The sequence below is a fragment of the Elephantulus edwardii genome, unplaced genomic scaffold, assembly GCF_000299155.1.
Source record: "Elephantulus edwardii isolate Elephantulus edwardi_28Jun2011 unplaced genomic scaffold, EleEdw1.0 scaffold00025, whole genome shotgun sequence".
In the NCBI taxonomy this organism is placed as follows: Eukaryota; Metazoa; Chordata; class Mammalia; order Macroscelidea; family Macroscelididae; genus Elephantulus; species Elephantulus edwardii.
In genome coordinates this window covers 17,655,558-17,674,153 of record NW_006399775.1, presented here as the reverse complement: position 1 = coordinate 17,674,153, position 18,596 = coordinate 17,655,558, and the positions used below count along the sequence as shown (strand labels likewise).

At 38.0% G+C, this 18,596-nt stretch overlaps 1 protein-coding gene and 1 pseudogene across 1 annotated transcript in view; one reads left to right on the top strand and one right to left on the bottom strand.

Moving 5' to 3' along the window:
* The window catches only part of INTS4 (integrator complex subunit 4), a 137,266-nt gene that overhangs the window by 65,607 nt on the left and 53,063 nt on the right, over positions 1-18,596 (top strand). Inside the window, exons 9-11 of the mRNA XM_006882886.1 lie at positions 3,222-3,293; positions 5,169-5,343; positions 9,869-10,074. Coding sequence (XP_006882948.1) covers positions 3,222-3,293; positions 5,169-5,343; positions 9,869-10,074 — 453 coding nt within the window. The remainder of the gene's footprint in view (positions 1-3,221; positions 3,294-5,168; positions 5,344-9,868; positions 10,075-18,596) is intronic.
* Positions 8,368-9,028, bottom strand: LOC102877204 (annotated as a pseudogene).

Below are 18,596 nucleotides of genomic sequence, written 5' to 3'. Positions count from 1 at the left end.
AACAACAACACAACAACATGTACTCCCTCAAACTGCTTTTCTTTTAATCGCCTAATTGAATAGAGGCTATTATTGGTAGGGGCTGGCAAGTCAGTTACAACCGGTATCAACCTCATGTGCCAGAGCAGCACTGCCCCATAGGTTGTTCTAGGTGGTCATCTTTAGGAAGGGGACTTTGGTGGCATAGTCTGTACAGTGTTGCGCTCCTAACCCAAAGACCAAGGAGTTCTAATGGTAACAGCTCCCGGAGAGAAAGATGAGGACTCTCCTCCCAGTTAGCTTATAGTCTCTGACACTGAGTGGAGGGTTGCTCCGGGTTGGACCTGACTTGACAGCTCTGAGTGTACTCTTTATGAGAGCACATCACCAGGCCTTTATCTCAAAGAGCTTCTGGGTAGCTTTGAACACCAGCTTTTTGGTTAGCAGTAGATAGATAGACAAGGAGTTTTAAAACTGAAATAATAATAGAATATGCTGATTTATTTATATTGATTGAGCAGTTTTTACTTCAAAAGCAAATATAATAGAGTTGTTTCTTAAATATATGACATCTAAATTTCAGAGGAGTTTATCTATGAAGCTCTCTAGTAAATTGGTTTTCTTCGTTTTATAAATCTAGGCTGAGAATCTTGCATATAAAATTGAAGCAACAACATCTTAACTGAATTTGTCTCAGTTAAAGTAGACACAAATATAGGGTTTTCTTGTTGTTACTGTGTTGTCAGGAATAGTGATAGCATTTTATGATGAGTCATTACCCTTTGACCCTAAATCTGCTACTCTTGTATCTGCATGAATAAACTCCCAGTCATCAAGTCAGAAGGCACTGGGAGTAAAGTTTAAGTCTTATACTTTCTGAAGTGTGTTACTTCGTATAGGAGTCTTGGCATTAGTGGGTTTATGAAAGTAAATGTTTTAGTTATTTAGAGATGTAATATATAACAAAAAATGATGTAACATATACCATAAGTGGAAAAAAATTAATTTTTCACAGATCAGGAGACTAGAAGTTTGCATTTACGATGCTAGCTTTAGGAGAAGGTGTTTTCTGTCAGTCTCTGGGGAAGGTCCATCTGTCTTTTCCTGTAGGCACAGAGTGGCATGCTGTCTACCACTTCTGTTTCTTTTCTTCCTACTTAATCTGCTCCTTTCATATTTCAGAAGAGATTGACTTGATATATTTTCTCCATTAATACTTTCCCATTAACATAACACAGAAAAACCCATTTCCAAATGAGATGGTAATCACAGTTATAGGGGTTAGGATTTACAACACATATTTTTAGAGGAATACTTCCATCAGTAGCAACAAGCTATTCTTAGTTAATACTGAAAATTGATGACATGTTATGATATGTACTATTTTGAGGCCCAAATTTCAGTAGTGCCCTTTCTGTGTGGCTATGTTAGAAATGAGCACAGCTTCGGTCACACCTGCAGGAACATTGGAAACTGTGGATTGATTTACTATAAAGTGGAAGAAGTTTACTTTATTTGGTGGGAGGAGAGCCCCTTTTAAAAAGCCAAATGTTAATACTGGTGGTGAAATTAAAGAGAAAGTGAAAGTTTAAGTTGTCATTCTTATTCATATCATAGGTGCATTGGGGGGAAATTAGATGTATTAGAATAAAAAAATAGATGCATTGGAATAAAAAAAATAATGTTAGATTTGGTATTGGCTCAGAGCTTTGCATGAAACAAGACCTCCGTATAGAGATAAGAAAATGGTTTTGAACTCCTTCTCTCAAAGTAGTACAGAAAGTGCTGTCTGAGAGCAGTAGAAAAGCAGAGCAGTAGGAGTGCTAATTTGGGTAAGGATATGCCCAAAGAAAGGGTCATTTTATTTAAAAAGAAAAATCAAAAACCAAAACACAAAACAAAACCCAAAACCACACAGAAGTGGCAGGGGCTTGTCAAAGTATTTCCCTGTTTATTAACTCCTAACTATCTCTGCTTTTGTTTTGATTCCTTCTAGTCCAAGTTTGTCTCACTGCTGTCAGGTGCATCTTTATTAAGTATAAGTTGACTGTACTCTCTTGGGTTTAATTTCTCATCTGAAAAATTGGGGGTGATATACATTCTTTATGAGGTTTTTGAGAAAAATTAATTTAAAAAACCCAAGCAAATGTTTCTTGTCCTGTTTAGCTCAGTAAGTGTTCAATGGAGGGTAGCCAGTTACCACTTAAAAGGCAGATTCCTTAGTATGATCAAGGCCCTTTATGTCTAGCCTATCTGTCCTGCCTCATTCTTGGCACGCCCATTCTACATTCCGTTCATATGGCCACTTGCTATTTCCCACGTGGCATTCTCTCTTCATGCATTTGTAGTTACATTTCTAGCTCCCCAATTTCGTCTCTCCTTTTCTTTTCTTCACATTGATATTCTCCATAGCAAACTTTATAAGGTGATACCATTTCCTACAATAATACAGTTACCCATTTTCTGTCAGTCTCCCACAGTGTGTGAGGTCACTGACTGTAAAATTGATGTGTTTTTATTTTGGTGTTCATGCTCCTGGAGGCTTTAGGCATATGGTTAAATGATCGTTAAAGAAATATTTGTTTTATTGAATAAATGTATAGCTAAATGAGTTTAGTTTTAAATAGAATTTAGTGGTTAAGTCAGTGTATTCTAGAGTTTTGAGTTCATAACCTGAGCACTGGAATGTGTGAACTTGAATTATTTACTTAATCTTTTTGTGCCTCCCCCCCCCATATATAAAATGGGACTAATAATAGTATTTACTTTGTAGTTGTTGTTGCTTTTGTTATGTGCTGTCAAGTTGCTTGCAACTCATAGCGACCCCATAGCTCTGAACCCTGCTCTCTCCTGAATCAGTCTCACTGACTCTGACACACCCACCCCCATTACCTCAGTTCCTGTGTTTATAGTTGTAGTGAGAAGTAATAAGTTCATGCATGTATAGTCATTCTTTGGTATCTGTAAATATTTCTGATCTTCAGTCTAGTTAAATCTGAGGCTACAGAACCCTCTGTAATGCAGGGCCAGCTGTATAAAAAGCTCTTACAACAGTATGCAACCCATAGTAAACTCTGTTTTGGTAATAGCTGCTACTAATGATTTTGTTATTGTCCTGGTGGTGATGTCGTTAAGTGTCAAAAATAAGCTTATCTTTATGCATTAAAGTTGACTTAAAACTTTGAACTGTAATGTAATGTTAAATCATAAAAGTTACTTAATACTTTGAGTTCTTTTTGCAGGGCTCAATGGAGCAAGTTAGTTCTCATTTTTTGGAGCAGACTCTTGACAAGAAGCTGATGTCAGATCTAAGGGTAATGTGAATTTGTTGTTTAAAGTAGATTTCTGTAAGCAACATCACTGTGATACTTATTGTGTTAATTTTCCAACTCATGCATTTGTTAAGTTAATGCAGAGTGACTGAATCATGTAGTCATTTAAGACTTTAGTAATTTGAACCAAATTACAATTTACTTCATTAAATTATATGCTGTTGTAATGAAATACTTTGCACAAGTTGTGTTTTACAAAAGAGAAGAGAGATTAGTTTTCTGTTTGCTAGAAACTTGAAGGTAGAAAATACCCTCTGTGAACTAGTATGACAACTTAGAACTCCTTTTCAACATCAGTTCCCACGGAAAAGTGAGTAAATTCTTTTTTTCAAAGAATATCCAAATGCCTTTTATAGAATACCCTAAAGCTTTGCTAGAGATACTACTTCTGACATGCTTGACAGAACCACGTGTGAGTCCGAGAAAATACTGTACATTTTAAAGTTATTATAATAGTAAAAATTTAAATATGTCAGAATCTTTGTTAAATTGTAAGAAAGGGGAAATACTTTATTCATATCCTCACTACACTACCTTTGACCATTTTGATGTTTTCTTCCTAGCTTTTTTCTTTGTCACTATATGCAGAATATTTTTCTTTTCCTTTTTTTGCAGAGTATTTTTCATTGTACTTTTTACATTTACTATTACAGCATGTGCTTGCTTTTCCAAAATTACCAACTTCATGCATTTTTTACTGGTAGTTTAATATTCTCTTAATAGATACACTACCAATCATTTCTTAGCCCTGTCCATTATTGTGAACATTTAGATTGTCCTAATTTCTCCACTGTCATAAGTCACCAAGCTAAAGCAACCTTTTATATTGGATCTTTCCCCAATTTTTAATTATTCCTGAAGATCATTTCTTAAGAATAGTTGAGGAGTTGATATCTGTGTCCGTGAAGCGTTGCCGTATGGCTGACCTGAGAGAAGTTCTTCAGCACCATTGCCAGTAGTCAGCAAGTGCAGTCATCACAGATCACTTGGCTTTAAGGGTTTTCTGTGTGTGGAGGTGGAGGTGTAAATGCTCATGGTAGGTGGTGAGTGGTTACTAATTGAAGCTTTCTCAGACATGACCAAACATACAATGTTTTTGGTTTTTTTTTACAATGTTTTTTTTACCTCCATGCACATACATTTTAAGCTCATTGCTGTATCTCATCAGACGACTCTGAGATGATTAGCTGACTCTGAGAGCATATTCATAAAAGGCTGGTGTGCAAGGGTAAAATGCCAAGTCGTTCCTTGGCCTAAAAACTTCTTAACTGTCAAATAGATTGTATATTTACATTAGTCAACTGCCCAGATTACCAGATAGGCAGTCTCCTACTCTATGATTTGACGCCTCTGAAAATCCTTTGGAGAGTCAGCTGTGAATCGGTTCTGACTTGACAGCACACACCAACACCAACAATAATCCACCCAAATAGAAAGTTGCTTGGTGACAATCATGTTCACACAAAAAGTATCATTGCCTAATAGAAAAGAAGCCTGTTCATCCTGAGATAAAAGTGATTACTTTCTAGGGCCATTGTTTTGTCTTCCCAGAATGGTGTCTGGAGAGGAGTATTACCTCTCTGGCTCTTTCTTTCCCATACTGTCTTGACTGCCAGCACTTGTCTGATAACATTCTTTAACTGTCTTTACACCTTTTAATCATGTTATTGTCTGCTATTGTAGGTAAGACAACCTTCAAACTTTAAATTAAATCTGCATTTTGCTACTTTGAAATATTGTTTCTTTTTAAAATGTAACTTGGAGAGCAGACTTACTTCCTCCTTTATCATTTTCTTGGGGTACATCTTACTCTTCAGTCATGAACCTCCTGCAGGTAATAATTTTTGCTCTCTGCAGAGAAAACGAACTGCACATGAACGTGCTAAGGAACTCTACAGTTCAGGAGAGTTTTCCAGTGGCAGGAAGTGGGGAGATGATGCTCCCAAAGAAGAGGTAGATACAGGAGCTGTGAACTTGATCGAATCTGGAGCTTGTGGAGCCTTTGTTCATGGATTAGAAGATGAAATGTATGGTATGTATAACTCTATAATAATAGTGCCTATTTTACTAAGCAGTATGTTGGGCATTGTACTAGATTGGATGTATTCAGTATCTCCTTTGCTCCTCATAGTTACTCTGTAGAGTAGCTATTACTGTCTTTATTTTAAACCAGATAGGAAACTGAGGCCTAGGTGATATGTTACAGTGGTTGGAAGTAGGAGCTTTAGTTTAAAAGTCAGCAACTCATGTTTACGTTCCAGCATTCCCATAAGGCAGAGATAATATTGTTTCTCAGAGTTGTAAGAATTAAATGAGATTTTATCTGTAAATCAGTTGGCACAATACATAACCCATTCTTGTGTGTATTTGATTAACCTTGTGGGTTTATAATTTCTGTCAAATTTGAACAGTTTGGCTATTACTTCTTTAAGATATTTTCTGGCTCCCTCTTCCATTGGGCAATTAACTTACATTTGTATAAGGTTACTCGAAGTTTTCCTGCAGCTCCCTGCTGCTTTCTTTTTCTCTTTGAGTTTCAGTATAGGCAATTTCTATTGATTTGCTTTTAGTTTGGACTTTTTTAGCAATGTCCAATCTGCTGTTAATCTCACCCAGTGTATTTTTTATCTCAGTCATTGTAGTTCTCATTTGAAAACATACTATTTGAATTTTAATCTTTTAAATATCTTCCATATCTTTACGTAATCATATTTATTTACTCTTTCCTCTAATTCATAAACAGATATGTGTATACTGTATAATGTCAGTGTCTACTGAATCTGTTATTTCTTTCATTCATGATTGGTTCTGATGCGGTGATTGGATTTCTTTTTTTCCCCTCATATACATAATTTTCCAACTTCAGTGCATGCATGCCTGGTAATATTTTATTGCCTGTCGTATATTGTGATTTGGTTTCTTTTTAGGGCACATTTTTACCCATTACTGAGCCAGAACTTTTCTGGGGAAAAATCCTCACTATTCTAATTCCTGTGTGTTTTGTGGAAGATTGTTGCTTCTAATCCACAGCTGAGTTACAGACTTTTTAATGTGAAAGGAAATTTTGGTAGGGAATTATTTGAGAACTACTGAAACAAAAACGAAAACAGACAACAACAAAAACTCTCACCGAAACCTGTATTTGAAGTACTTGTGAGCATTGTCTGTATCTTTTTCATCTGTGTATCCCAGCACTTAGCACAGAGTTTAGTGTGCTGTATGTGTTTAGAGAACATTTGTTAGTGAATTCAGGTCCAGTTCAGTTGAATGGCTTTATTGTTAACGTCTTTTTTTTTTCTTGAGCCTGTAAAGAAGAGGTCATTATAACCTAGATAGTCGTGCAACAATAGTATTAATAAACAATAATTTGAAAATGGATTCATTGTAGGTAGGAATACTAATGAGGTCTGGGAAGTGTAAGGCAGCACCCATACCTGCAGAGATAAGCTTATTTGTGGATTTTTCTAGACCTATAATTGTAGACATTGCACACACAAGGGACAGTTTTCAGACATAACCTAATAGGTTTTGGGACCAAGTTCCTCGACTCAAGAGTGAATGACCGTAAACTTGGGCACTTATCCATCAATATTGTACCACAACATAGTTGATAAAGATGGAGTTCTGCATCTTACTTTTGCTAAGTGTAGTCATTAGTTTAAAAAACTTGTGAACATTTGTCTAAGATACAACTATTGATTTCCTCCTATCTGGCACAAAAGAAAACTTAAAAATAATATTACAAAGACTCAAGGGAGCAACAAATTGGAAACTGACTTCGATGGCAGTAAGTTTGAGTTTTTGGCCATTACCAGCTGCTCTGAATGGAATTGCAGCAGAGGATCCTGACGAGAACAGGCAAAAATGTAAAATAAAAGATGACATAAGTTCCCAAAAATGACCAGATTTACTGTCTGACATGCTGGAAGAATAAGGAAACAAACTTCTGATCTAGAACTAAAGTCATTCCTCAAGATAACCTTTCATTAACTATAAAATAAACAGTGTGTTCCCTAGAATAAGCAGTATGACTTCAAACGGGCATTTTCCCAAAAACAAAGATGAGAAGGTAGGAAAGGTAGAAAATCCAGACAAAAGTTAGTAAAAGAAGACCCTCAACCAGATGTATTGACACTGTAACTGCAACAATGGCCCAAGTATGTCAGAGATTCTAAGGATGGCGCAGGATAGGATAGGATTCAGATCTGATGTTCACAGAGTCTGTAAGAGTGTTACTCGACTCAGTAACACCTAGCAACAACAGGGTACTTCTAAAGGAGCTGGTGGGATAGTCATATGCTGTGCTGCTAACTAAAGGCCTCAGATCTCTGGTGCTTCAAATCCACCAGCATAAAAAAAAAAAAATCCACCAGCATCTCTACAACAGAGATGGGCAGTCTCCTTCCTCTTAGGATTTATAGCCTCAGAAACATGAATGGACCTGCTTCATATTTTCTCCCAACTACCTAGGACCAACTATTATAACTTCACTCAGAATAGTAAATGGTACACTTCTCTCTATTTTTATCTACTAATATTCTTTATCTGTTTGATGTATTTAACTTGTAATTTTGTGCCCATGGTACATTCATGTAAAAAAATATTCCACAGACTCATCATTGTTTTTTATATTTGTGTGGTATGCCATTGAATGTGTATAGCATAATTCACTTACCCATTCATCTTTGGTGGACACTTTGATTTCTTTTTATTTACTATTCTGAGGAAAGCAGCAATGGACACAAATGTGCATGCATCTCTTTCATTTATTACTTTTAGGTCTCTAGAACTCATATTCATAAAGTTCCACAAGCTCATTGTTTTGGTTTGTTTTTTTAATAAAGCAATCTAGGGTTTTATTTGAAAACAAGCAAGCAATAATAACAAAAAGCCTCAAAATGGAATGATAAGAGATAGCACTCACAGACACTATCACCATGAAACATTCCACAAGCCTCAAACCGAGCCCTTTCCCCAAGATTATCTTTTAGTGAAACAGCAGAGATACATACAAAATAAATCTGTAACATGAGTGTTCTAATTAAAAAATAGTTGATCAAAAGTCAGCAATTACTGAAAGCAAAGATGAAAGTATAAGGAGTCAGAGACACAAGACTTCTAGAAAGAGAACAAGCTCAACAAAAAGACAATGTTGACACATTGTGATAAATGTAATTAATATCATTGATTAATTTGTATGAAAATTGCCAAAAAAATGTCAACTTGCTGTGGAACTTTGTATTAAAAAAATTAATAAAATATTATTTTGAAACAAAACAAAACATGCTGAAGGGCCACTAAGGATTGGGATCTACTCGGTAAAGGGTTTTGTTTATCATAATTCTTTTCATCCACATTGACGGTCTGTAGATTTCTTAATGTGGTGACAGGTACATAGGTAACCAGTATATACAACTTGTGTGGGGAATTTTTGTCCTCGTTACATTTCTGGACAACCATACATGGATGTGATATGGGACATTAGTTATTTCTTTGACCTAGATGGCTTTGTTATTAAGCCTGGTGTCATTGCGAACATCTGGTGTTCCCACCTCCATCATGGCAAATTTCCAGATCTCCTTTAGTGCCCAAGGGACACGCTTCTTAAACCCCACTTTGTGGATGCACTCGTGAATGTTGATGATGTACTCTCTGGTCACCACTTCGTTGATGACAGAATGGCCCTTCTTCTGATCACCCTTCTTTGTGGGGGTCATAGCACAGCACTGGGATCAGGTTGAAAAGGAAGAGGGCAAAGGGTTGTGGGAGAGAAGCGTTTATCATAGGGGTTTTTTTGGGGGGGAGGTTGGTGATGCTAATCATAAAGTTGATGGTTCACATCTACTGGCTACTCCTCAGGAGAATGCTGAGCAGTTTCTTCCCATGAAGATCTATAGAAACATGTTGGACACTTGCCAGGAAACATAAATGGCTCACTGGCATTGGGTTGGGTTTGGCAATTCTGTGTTTAACATTTTGAAGAACCACAAATTGTTTTTCATATAGGCTGTACTATTTTATATTCCCACTTGCAAATGGTGAGGGTTTTATTTTCATCACATACAAAGCAGGTGGTTTTTTACCACTTCATGGCACTAACCAAGGAATCATAGAGATGAGTCTCGTCTAATCTCTGCCTGCATTCACTTTGAGACAAACAAGTTCGCTTTCTGGAGTCATATTTCTGAAATGACAATAATGGTAACTAGACTGATTTATTCTTAAAGAAAAGTGTTAAATAATTTTTTTTAAAGTTATTTACTCAGGTGGTAATACTGATATAAATAAAAGGCCCTAGTTTTCAAGAAATTTACTTAATGGAAACAGACATTAAGTTATATGTCTGTAGAATCAAGATTTAAATCTTAGTCCTTGTGACACTGAAGTCGGTTGCTAGGTCAACATGAAGGTAGTAGCCAGATCTGTGCACAGAGAACTCTCCTAGGGAGAGTTCATAGAGTGAGAGCGAAAGACAATCCGAATGAGAAGGAATGCAGCTTGGATTTTCCCCATGGCTTTTAACTTGATGCACAGTGTTCTTTGTCCCTTGTCTCTAGAGGTTCGCATTGCTGCTGTGGAGGCTCTGTGCATGCTGGCCCAGTCCTCACCCTCTTTCGCGGAGAAGTGCCTTGATTTCTTGGTTGACATGTTTAATGATGAAATTGAAGAAGTACGTCTACAGTCCATACATACTATGAGAAAGATCTCTAACAATATCACTCTCCGAGAGGATCAGCTTGACACTGTCCTGGGTGTGTTAGAGGTGAGTATTCCAGTTCAGTACTCATGGGAACTTGACCTTGTCGTCAGAGGTTGCACTGCCAGCCCAACGGCAGTCAGTTTGAATCCAGCTGAGGGATAAAGATGGACAAACTCTTCCCATGCTATTTATAGTCTTTGTAAACCTTCTGGAGAGTCAGTTATTATTTGGTTCCAACTTAACATATAACAACAACCATATATATTTGGAATTGTATTTACTACTGAGGATACAACAGTATCTAAAGGAGTAATTTATTTTTTTGGTCCATTCTTCTGTTGGTAGACACTTGAGCTGTTTCCAACTTTGGCGTTTACAAATAGTTCTGTAATGACTACCGGTGTCCACATAACCATTTCAGTCTTTGTTTTCTTTTCTTTGGAGTATATATGCCTAGAGGTGGACTTGCTGGGTCATACTATAAGTCTCTGTTTAACTTTTTGGGCAAGAGCTGTGTTTCCACAGTGTCTGCCACTCAGAAGTCCATTCTTGAAGTTGGATAGCAAAAAGAAGGTCCCCTGACAGGAGCGAGTAGGGACTGGGCAAGGCCAGTGTGAGCTGAGGTTACCAGACTTTCCTTCTTGAAGCCCCTGCTGGGGACAAAATAAAAATGTACAAAGCAATGGTGTTCTCCTTGCCAAGCTGGATGGTGTGCAGATGGGACCAGTGCAACTGTGCAGTCCTGTGGAGCCCGTTGGCTGAGACTCATCCCCTCCATGAAGCTGGCCTGGTCATTTCAGGTGAAGGTCAAGAGCAAGCAGGGTTGAACTTGATGTTTATGTTGCCCAAAGGACCCATGAGATTTACTGCCAAGGTGGCCGTTCCTGCCCTCTTCCGTCTCCTTCTTCTTTTTTGGTTGGAGTTAGCGAGTGAGGTTGTTATTAGCTGCTGTCCCATCTACTTCAAGTCACAGTAAACCCAGCAGAACAAAACATCTTCAGTCTTTCAATGTCTTCACAGTCCTTATTGCAGCTCTGTGGCATAGTGGGCTGTTAACACAAAGGTCAGATGTTCAAATCCACCAACAGCTTCTTGGGACAAAGATGGACAGTCTCCTGTAACTATTTACAGTCTTATATACCTGAAGGGAGAGGGGGGTGCCTCTGTGGGTCACAACCAACTCAAAGGCAGTGGCATGTCCTGTGAGTATCTTCTAGTACAGGGAGTTTATCTTCTGACACTATGTTGGATGATGCTCTGCTGTGCTCCATAGGCTTTCCACACCCACAGTGGTTTACTTTCAAAGTAGATCACCAGACCTTTGTTCCTAGTCTTTCTCAGTTTTTTGTTCCAAGGCATACCAATTGACATATTTCAACAAATAGATGCTACCCTGGATGTGTAAAGGAGTAATTTTTAATGTCTTCCCACCACTATTCCTCACCCTAAGATGGAGAGTGACTGTTTAACAAGAAATGTGAATGAGGCATGGCATTGCTATGATTAGAAAAGACAGAATGCCCTAGGAATACAAAGAATATCTAACCTGAATTGGTGAGATGAGACTGGGAAGTGGACAGAGAAGAAAAACAGTATGTTGTGTAGTTGATGCTTGAAGAAGTAGGACTCGGTGAAGGATTTGTCTCATTATCATCATAGAATATGAGGTAATCAAACTTAAAACTCAAACTCACTTCTGTCAAGCTGAAACTAATAGCAGACCCTCCAGCAGTTTTTGAGAGGCTGTGAATCTTATGGAAGGAAATTGCCCATATTTCTTCCTCAGCAGCTGGTGAATTCGAACCATCATAGAGATGCTTGCCTTTGGGTTAACAGTGCAGCTCCCTGCAGACTGTGCCAGTTGGGAAAATAAAAACAATTACAAAGAGATGGAGATAAGGAGGACTCACTGTAGGTAAGACGGGCCAAATAATGAAGAGCTTTTGTGAACTTTTCATTTGATTTGATTCCATTGAATATTACAGCTGGAAGGGATCTTAGGGAGAGATTCATTCTTTCAGATATTTTACAGAATCATCAGGAAAATAAATTTGCCCAAAGTCACAAGGCTAGTGAGTTGCCATACCACTAACTATATATTTCTTTTCTTCAGTTCATAGATTATTTTTGTAACATGTCTGCATTTTATTTACTAGTACTGAGATTTATTTAAAAAATGAGATTTGCTTTTGTTTTGTTTCAGTGGTTTTCAGTTATTGTGAAAGGGATAAACAGTTTGAGGCTTAGTCATTAGCACAGTTGTTGCAGAGTTCTGCTTCATGCTTTAGAAGATGAACTGGGTACTTTGATTTTGAAGGTTCCTTCCAGTCTCTGTTCCTTAGCACTGCCATTAAAAATTTTCTGTGTTATATACTTTTTTTTAGTTATATACTTTTAAAAAAACAACTTTCATTTTTCTTATAAAAATAGATTTTCATCCCATATATGTTCTCTATGGGTAATCCGGATAACCTAGATCCTTTTTAAAAATTCTATTATTTTTTAATTTTGTGAACAGTTCATAAATCATGTTAGTCTTTTTATTTATATGCATATTGTTTTATGACAGTTACAGTTGAGTAGCCTTTTCCCTCAGCTTTCTCCCTCATCACCCTGAACTTTATGATCTAGTCATCCCTCTGTACATTATAGCTTTTTATCACTGTTTTGCCTTTACTGACATGTTTTCTTTTTTGCCTGAATGACAGCCACTTCTCGCCTTACTGTCTTATTTCCTAAGGTCTACATTAGGCATTTTATATAGGGAATCTTCCCTCATCATGGCTGAATGCTACACGTCTGTGTTCCCATACCACCTTGGGCATAATTCTGTAGCATTTATCAGCCTAGGTTTTGACAATCTACTTCTCTATTTCACAAGACTTTAAGCATTATCAAGGGTTCTGGTTCTTTTTTATTTCTTTCTTTGTGTCTTGGCTGTCATACTTAATTGCTCAGTAAATGTTGCTAATTAATTTAGCTGTATCCTCAACTGTACTTTGATGTCCAGAATTGTTCACAGGTATGAACTACTACTACTACTCTGATCCATTTTATCTTTGTACTTGTTTTTTATTGCTGTAGAGTAAATGAAATGACCTCTGGTGGCCTAGTAGTAAGGAGTTGCACTGGCAACCCAAAGGTACATGGTTTGAATCCATCAGCTGCTCCATGGGAGAAAGATGGGCATTTTCCTCTCATGCAGTTACTGCCTCTGAAAACCTACTAGAGGGTCAGCCATGGGTTGAATAGGTAGTACGCACAATAATAGTAGAACAAAATTATCAGAAGTACCTGAAACTATCGCTTTGAAAAAATACCTAAAACATAAAAAATATACCCCACCTTCTTCTTAAAATGAAATAATAGTTTAACTTAACTAATAAAGAACATTTATCATTCTCTGAGTGCAAAAATTGGTAGAAATCTTATTTCCTCTTCTTTGGCTCTGGTTGTTAGTGCATATATCTGAATGATAGTGGTATTCACTGGAGTTCCTTTTATGTATATAGATATTATCCTGTCTCTCACAATTTTGTATTTCAAGATGGATCTAAAAATGACTTTTTTAACTATGAAAGCACCTCCATTCTTTCTCACCTTTTCATCTCCAGCAAAGTAGATCATATGATCATCTGATTTAAAATGCCCCATGCCAATCAATCTTATCTTGCCAATACCTAGTGTGTAAATATTTATGCATTCTGTTTCTTCCTTAACAATATCCATCTCCTACATTCATGGTTCTTACATTCCATGTTCTAATCATTAGTGTCGCCTTACAACTGTTCCTCCTCTTTTTTGTTTCCATACTTCAGCGCTCAGCCACAGATACCGTATCTGTTAGTATAAGTGTGTTGCATTGTACATAGGGTTTTCAAAGGCCTGCTATTTTGGAAGTGGATGGCCATTCCTTCTTCCTAGTCTGTCTTAATCTGAATGCTCAGATTTAGGACAGTATCTAACAGATAAGCATTTTACAGAAAAGAGATGAAAGCGATTTACCTAATTGTAGAAACTACTGGAACAGCACATCAACAGAGAACTGCCAGAAGTGCAGGCTGTGTTTGGAAGAGGCCGTGGTACTAGAAGTATTGTAGCTAACATTAGGTGGATCTTGGCTGAAAGCAGAGAGTACCAGAGAAATGTCTGTGTTTTATTGACTATGCAAAGGTGTTTGACTGAGTGGACCACAACAAACTGTGGCTAACTCTTAGAGGAATGGGAATCCCAGAACACTTGATTGTGATAATGTGAAGCCTATACATGGACCAGAAGGCAGTCATCAGAACAGAGCAAGGAAACACTGCGTGGTTCAAAATTGGAAAGGGTGTACCCCAGAGATGTGTCCTATCCCCATACCTTTTCAAACTATATGCAGAACAGATTATCTGGGAGGCTGGGCTGTATGAGGAGAAATGTGGCATCAGGATTGGAGGAAGATTTATCAACAATCTGTGTTATGCAGATGACACAACCCTGTTGCTGAAATGAGGAGGACCTGAAGCACTTGCTGCAGAAGGTCAAGGATTTCAGCCTTCAATATGGATTGAAATGAAATATGAGAAAAAACAACAAAGATTGTTACCACTGGGCCAATTGACAGCACACAGGATGGATGGTGAAGAGATTGAGATTGTTAACAGTGTTAGTTTGCTTGGCTCCACAATCAACACTCTTGGCACCAGTAGCCAAGAAATTAAAAGACGTATTGTGTTGGAAAAGTCTGCTGTCAGAGACCTCTCCATAGTATTGAAGAGCAGTGATGTCACTTTGGAGATTAAGGTGTGCCTGATACAGGCCATGGTCTTTGCAATCACTTACTATGCATCAGAGAGTTGGACAGTGACTAGGGATGATAGAAGGGAAATTGATGCCTTTGAGCTGTGGTATTGGAGAAGAGTACTGAATATACCATGGACTGCTAAGAGAATGAACAGGTTCATCCTAGAGAAGGTTAAAGCAGGCTGCTCCTTGGAGGCAGGGATTCTGAAGCTTTGTCTGACATACTTCGGACATGTTCCAAGGAGGGACCAGTCCTTGGAGAGGGATGTCATGTTTGGGAGGGTGAAGGGACAGCACAGGAGAGGAAGACCCTTGAAGAGATAGATTGATTCAGTGACTGGTTTATTGAGGGCAAGTGTGTCAGAGACAATAAAATTAGCACAGGATAGAGCAGGGTTTAGGGCTGTTGTGCATTGTGTCACTATGAGTTGCAGGCGCCTTGATGGCACATAACAACAATAAAGAACATAAACTGTCAATATTGGGCTTTTTAGAGATCTGTGTATGTAAGATGAAATTGACAATAGCAAATTGAAAGATTAGATAGGAAATTTAGGGAGCAATGAAGAGTTTTGGGAGGGTGGGGAATAATTTTGAATAGGAGTTGAAAATGTATTTCACAACTTGCAGAATATAATATATACTCAAGTAATTGAATTGTACATGTAGATCTTGTTGAATTGTTATATGTTCTGTTGTATATATTCCCCATAACAAAAAAAAAAAATTCAAGTAGTTTTTAGAAACTCAACAAATTACCAAATGTGTTGTCTTGAAAAAAACATACTTACTATCTGCTAGTTTCCATAGGTGAGGTATTTGGATACAGCTTAACAGGGCTCTCTGCTAAGGATCTCACAAAGCTGTAATTAGGGGTTAGCCAGAGCATTGTCATCTGGAGATTTGACTGGGGAATAATTTGTTCCTGAGCACATTCAATTCTTAGCAAACTTTGTTTCTTTGAAGTTGTAAGTCTTAAATTGCCCTCAGGTCCTAGAAGCAGCTCATAGTTCCCTGACATTGGGAATCTTCTTATTATCTCTTTTTCATAGGAATTTGACATTGGGAGATTTTGTTTCATCAAGTCTAAGAAGTTAAAGTCTCCTGGTTCAATTTATTAAAATGAGCCATAACATAATGTAATCATGGGAGTGACATCCCACAGCCCTGATGTAATCAAAGGAGTGACATCCCATCACTATTGCCTATATACAAGCAAGTCATGGGTGTCACTTAAAGGGAGGTGATTACACAAATTTCTGGATACTAGAAAGTGGAGCTTACCATGGAATTAAAAATTCTGTCAAATTGTGTAAATCCTCAAAAGTCTCTGGTTAGTAAGTAAAGCAGTATAAAAGAAAAAGGGGAGGAAATGTATCCAGTGGAGAGTTTCTCCCATCTCAGAGAAAAAAAAACCAAAATCCTGAGAGTGGCACACAAGCCCTGTGCCATTTACTCTTTGCCCCTTCTCTGACATCATTTATCACTCCCTGTGTACTCTAAGCACAGTGACTCCTTGCCCAATATTTATTTTTGCTGTTCCCTTTGATTATTTTATGTAAAGTACCCCACCTATCCCAGCACTCTTTCTCTTAACCAGCATTTACTCCCTACAAAACATGTAACACTGTCTGACTTCCATAAATTTATTTTTTTTTCCAAATTTTCAAACAAGTTTTATTCCCATATAATACCGACATTGCCTTTTTTTTGTTTAATGTACACAAGGGAACATGATTCTTTTATAATAAAACAATAACTTAGGCCCTGTCTTGACTACATGGAAAGTGTAATGTCATTGCTGTTGGGCAGAGGCCGCTGGGGGCCCAGCCAGGACAGGGACGGGCCGCAGCCAGCCTTCCCTCCTCTGGTCTCCTGGTCAGCACGCCTGGTCTCTGGCACACGCACACACATGCCTCAGCCTGTCCCCTCCCACTAGGAGCTTGTACCTGCCAAGCAATAGGGGTGATGCTCCTGATCCGTAGCCATGGGGAGGGACCGTGAACCTACCATGGTGACAGCTGGGCCTGGCCCTGACCCCTGGAACTTCCCTGGCTGCCGGGAAATTTACTTTTTTGTCTATTTTTGTCTTCCCACTAGAATGCAGCTTCTGATGGCAGGGGTTTTATTTTAATCACTGCTCTTGCCAATACCTGCCTCTAGTAAAATTGTGATACACTTTAAAATGTTTAATAAGTGATTAATAAATCTTGACTGATGAATACATTCTTTAACTCTCAGTTCATATTTCACCTCCTGTTCTAACAAGAGTGCTATTATAGTGAGCTCTGGTGAGGTAATCCTTAGTTGTGCTGCTAACCCAAAGGCTATCTCAAAGTTCAAATCCACCAGCAGTTCCACAGGACAAAGATGGCAGTCTCCTCTCATTACCATTTGTGGCCTGGGTAACCTGCTGGAGGGTCTCTATGAGTTAGAACCAACTTTACCGCCGTGAGTAAGTCAGTGCAACTCACAGCAGATATATCACACAAGTCAGTGACTTTAACAAACAAATATATTTTCTCACAGTTTAGGCATCTAGAAGCCTGAATTCAGGAGAGTGGATGTAAGGAAAAACTCTCTGTTCTGGAGCAGGTTTCTTGTCTCTTATCAACTTCTGTTCCTAGATTCTTTTGCAGTCATGCAATGTGCCTTTCCCTTTTGTTTGTGCTAACTTGCTTAATCTCTTCTTTTGTATCTCAGAAGAGACTGGTTTAAGATGCTCTCCATGCTAATAATTCCTTGTTCATATAACAAAAACAAAACACCTTCTACCAAATGGGATTGTAACTACATGTGTAGGCATTATTTTTAGCATAATTTTGGGTGTTACAATTGAGTTCCTTCTCTTTCTAAATATTGGAAAATTGAGAGACTCTTCATCCTGTATGTCCATTGCTCCTTGATCCGATAGATATTTGTCTTCATGCATATATATCTTTCCTTCAGATGATGATTTTCTGCAAGTAAGGAATCATTGCTCTTGTAATATGACCCAAATTCCTTTATTTGTAACTCTTTCCTTGTTGTTTGCGTTTTATATCAGAAACCTAGGTGTGCAGAGAAACACCCAAAATTAGTGTGACAGAAGTTAAGAATATACCTGTTGTACATAGATTTAGATCTGGTAACATCACCCAAATATTGCAGGAAGGGACTGCCAGAAGGACAGTGGAACTTGTTTGTTTTGGTCATTGCTATTTTAATTTCTCAGGAGAGCAGTCACCTGGAACATGCCTTATATTCTAAAATATCATCCAGTCAGAACTTGGAATTCTTGCTTCTCAAATGTGGTTACACATTATTTTCCAAAATAACTCAATGCCTAAGGTCAAATAATCTTCACTGAAACTGCTCACTAAACTGTTGTTTGACCGTAAGGTTGCTCAGGGTTCGAAAGGATACCTACAGTGGAATGACCTGAGTGACTTGTCCATGTTCATGAGCCCAGGAATCTGAATTCCAGGGGAATCAATGATTTATCATCTCATACCATAGTACATCATATGTATTCTTCTTAGCACAGTCTCTACCTCGTGAAATCCCTTTGACATTTCAGGAATCAGTGAAAGCATGAATAAGTGTGAACACTCCTGTGACCCTTCTAGAGTCAAGTGCATGATCCTCCACATTCTCCTGGTACTACTGTGAATTATACTTGTTTGTATATCCTCCACCCACTATATTGTGACTCCCTTGAAATGGCACCACATGTACTCAATTGTCCCAGTGCTTAACATGGTGCCTGGTCCAAAGTAGAACTTCATTTCTTCTTGTGATTCCGGAGCGGAGCGAAGTTC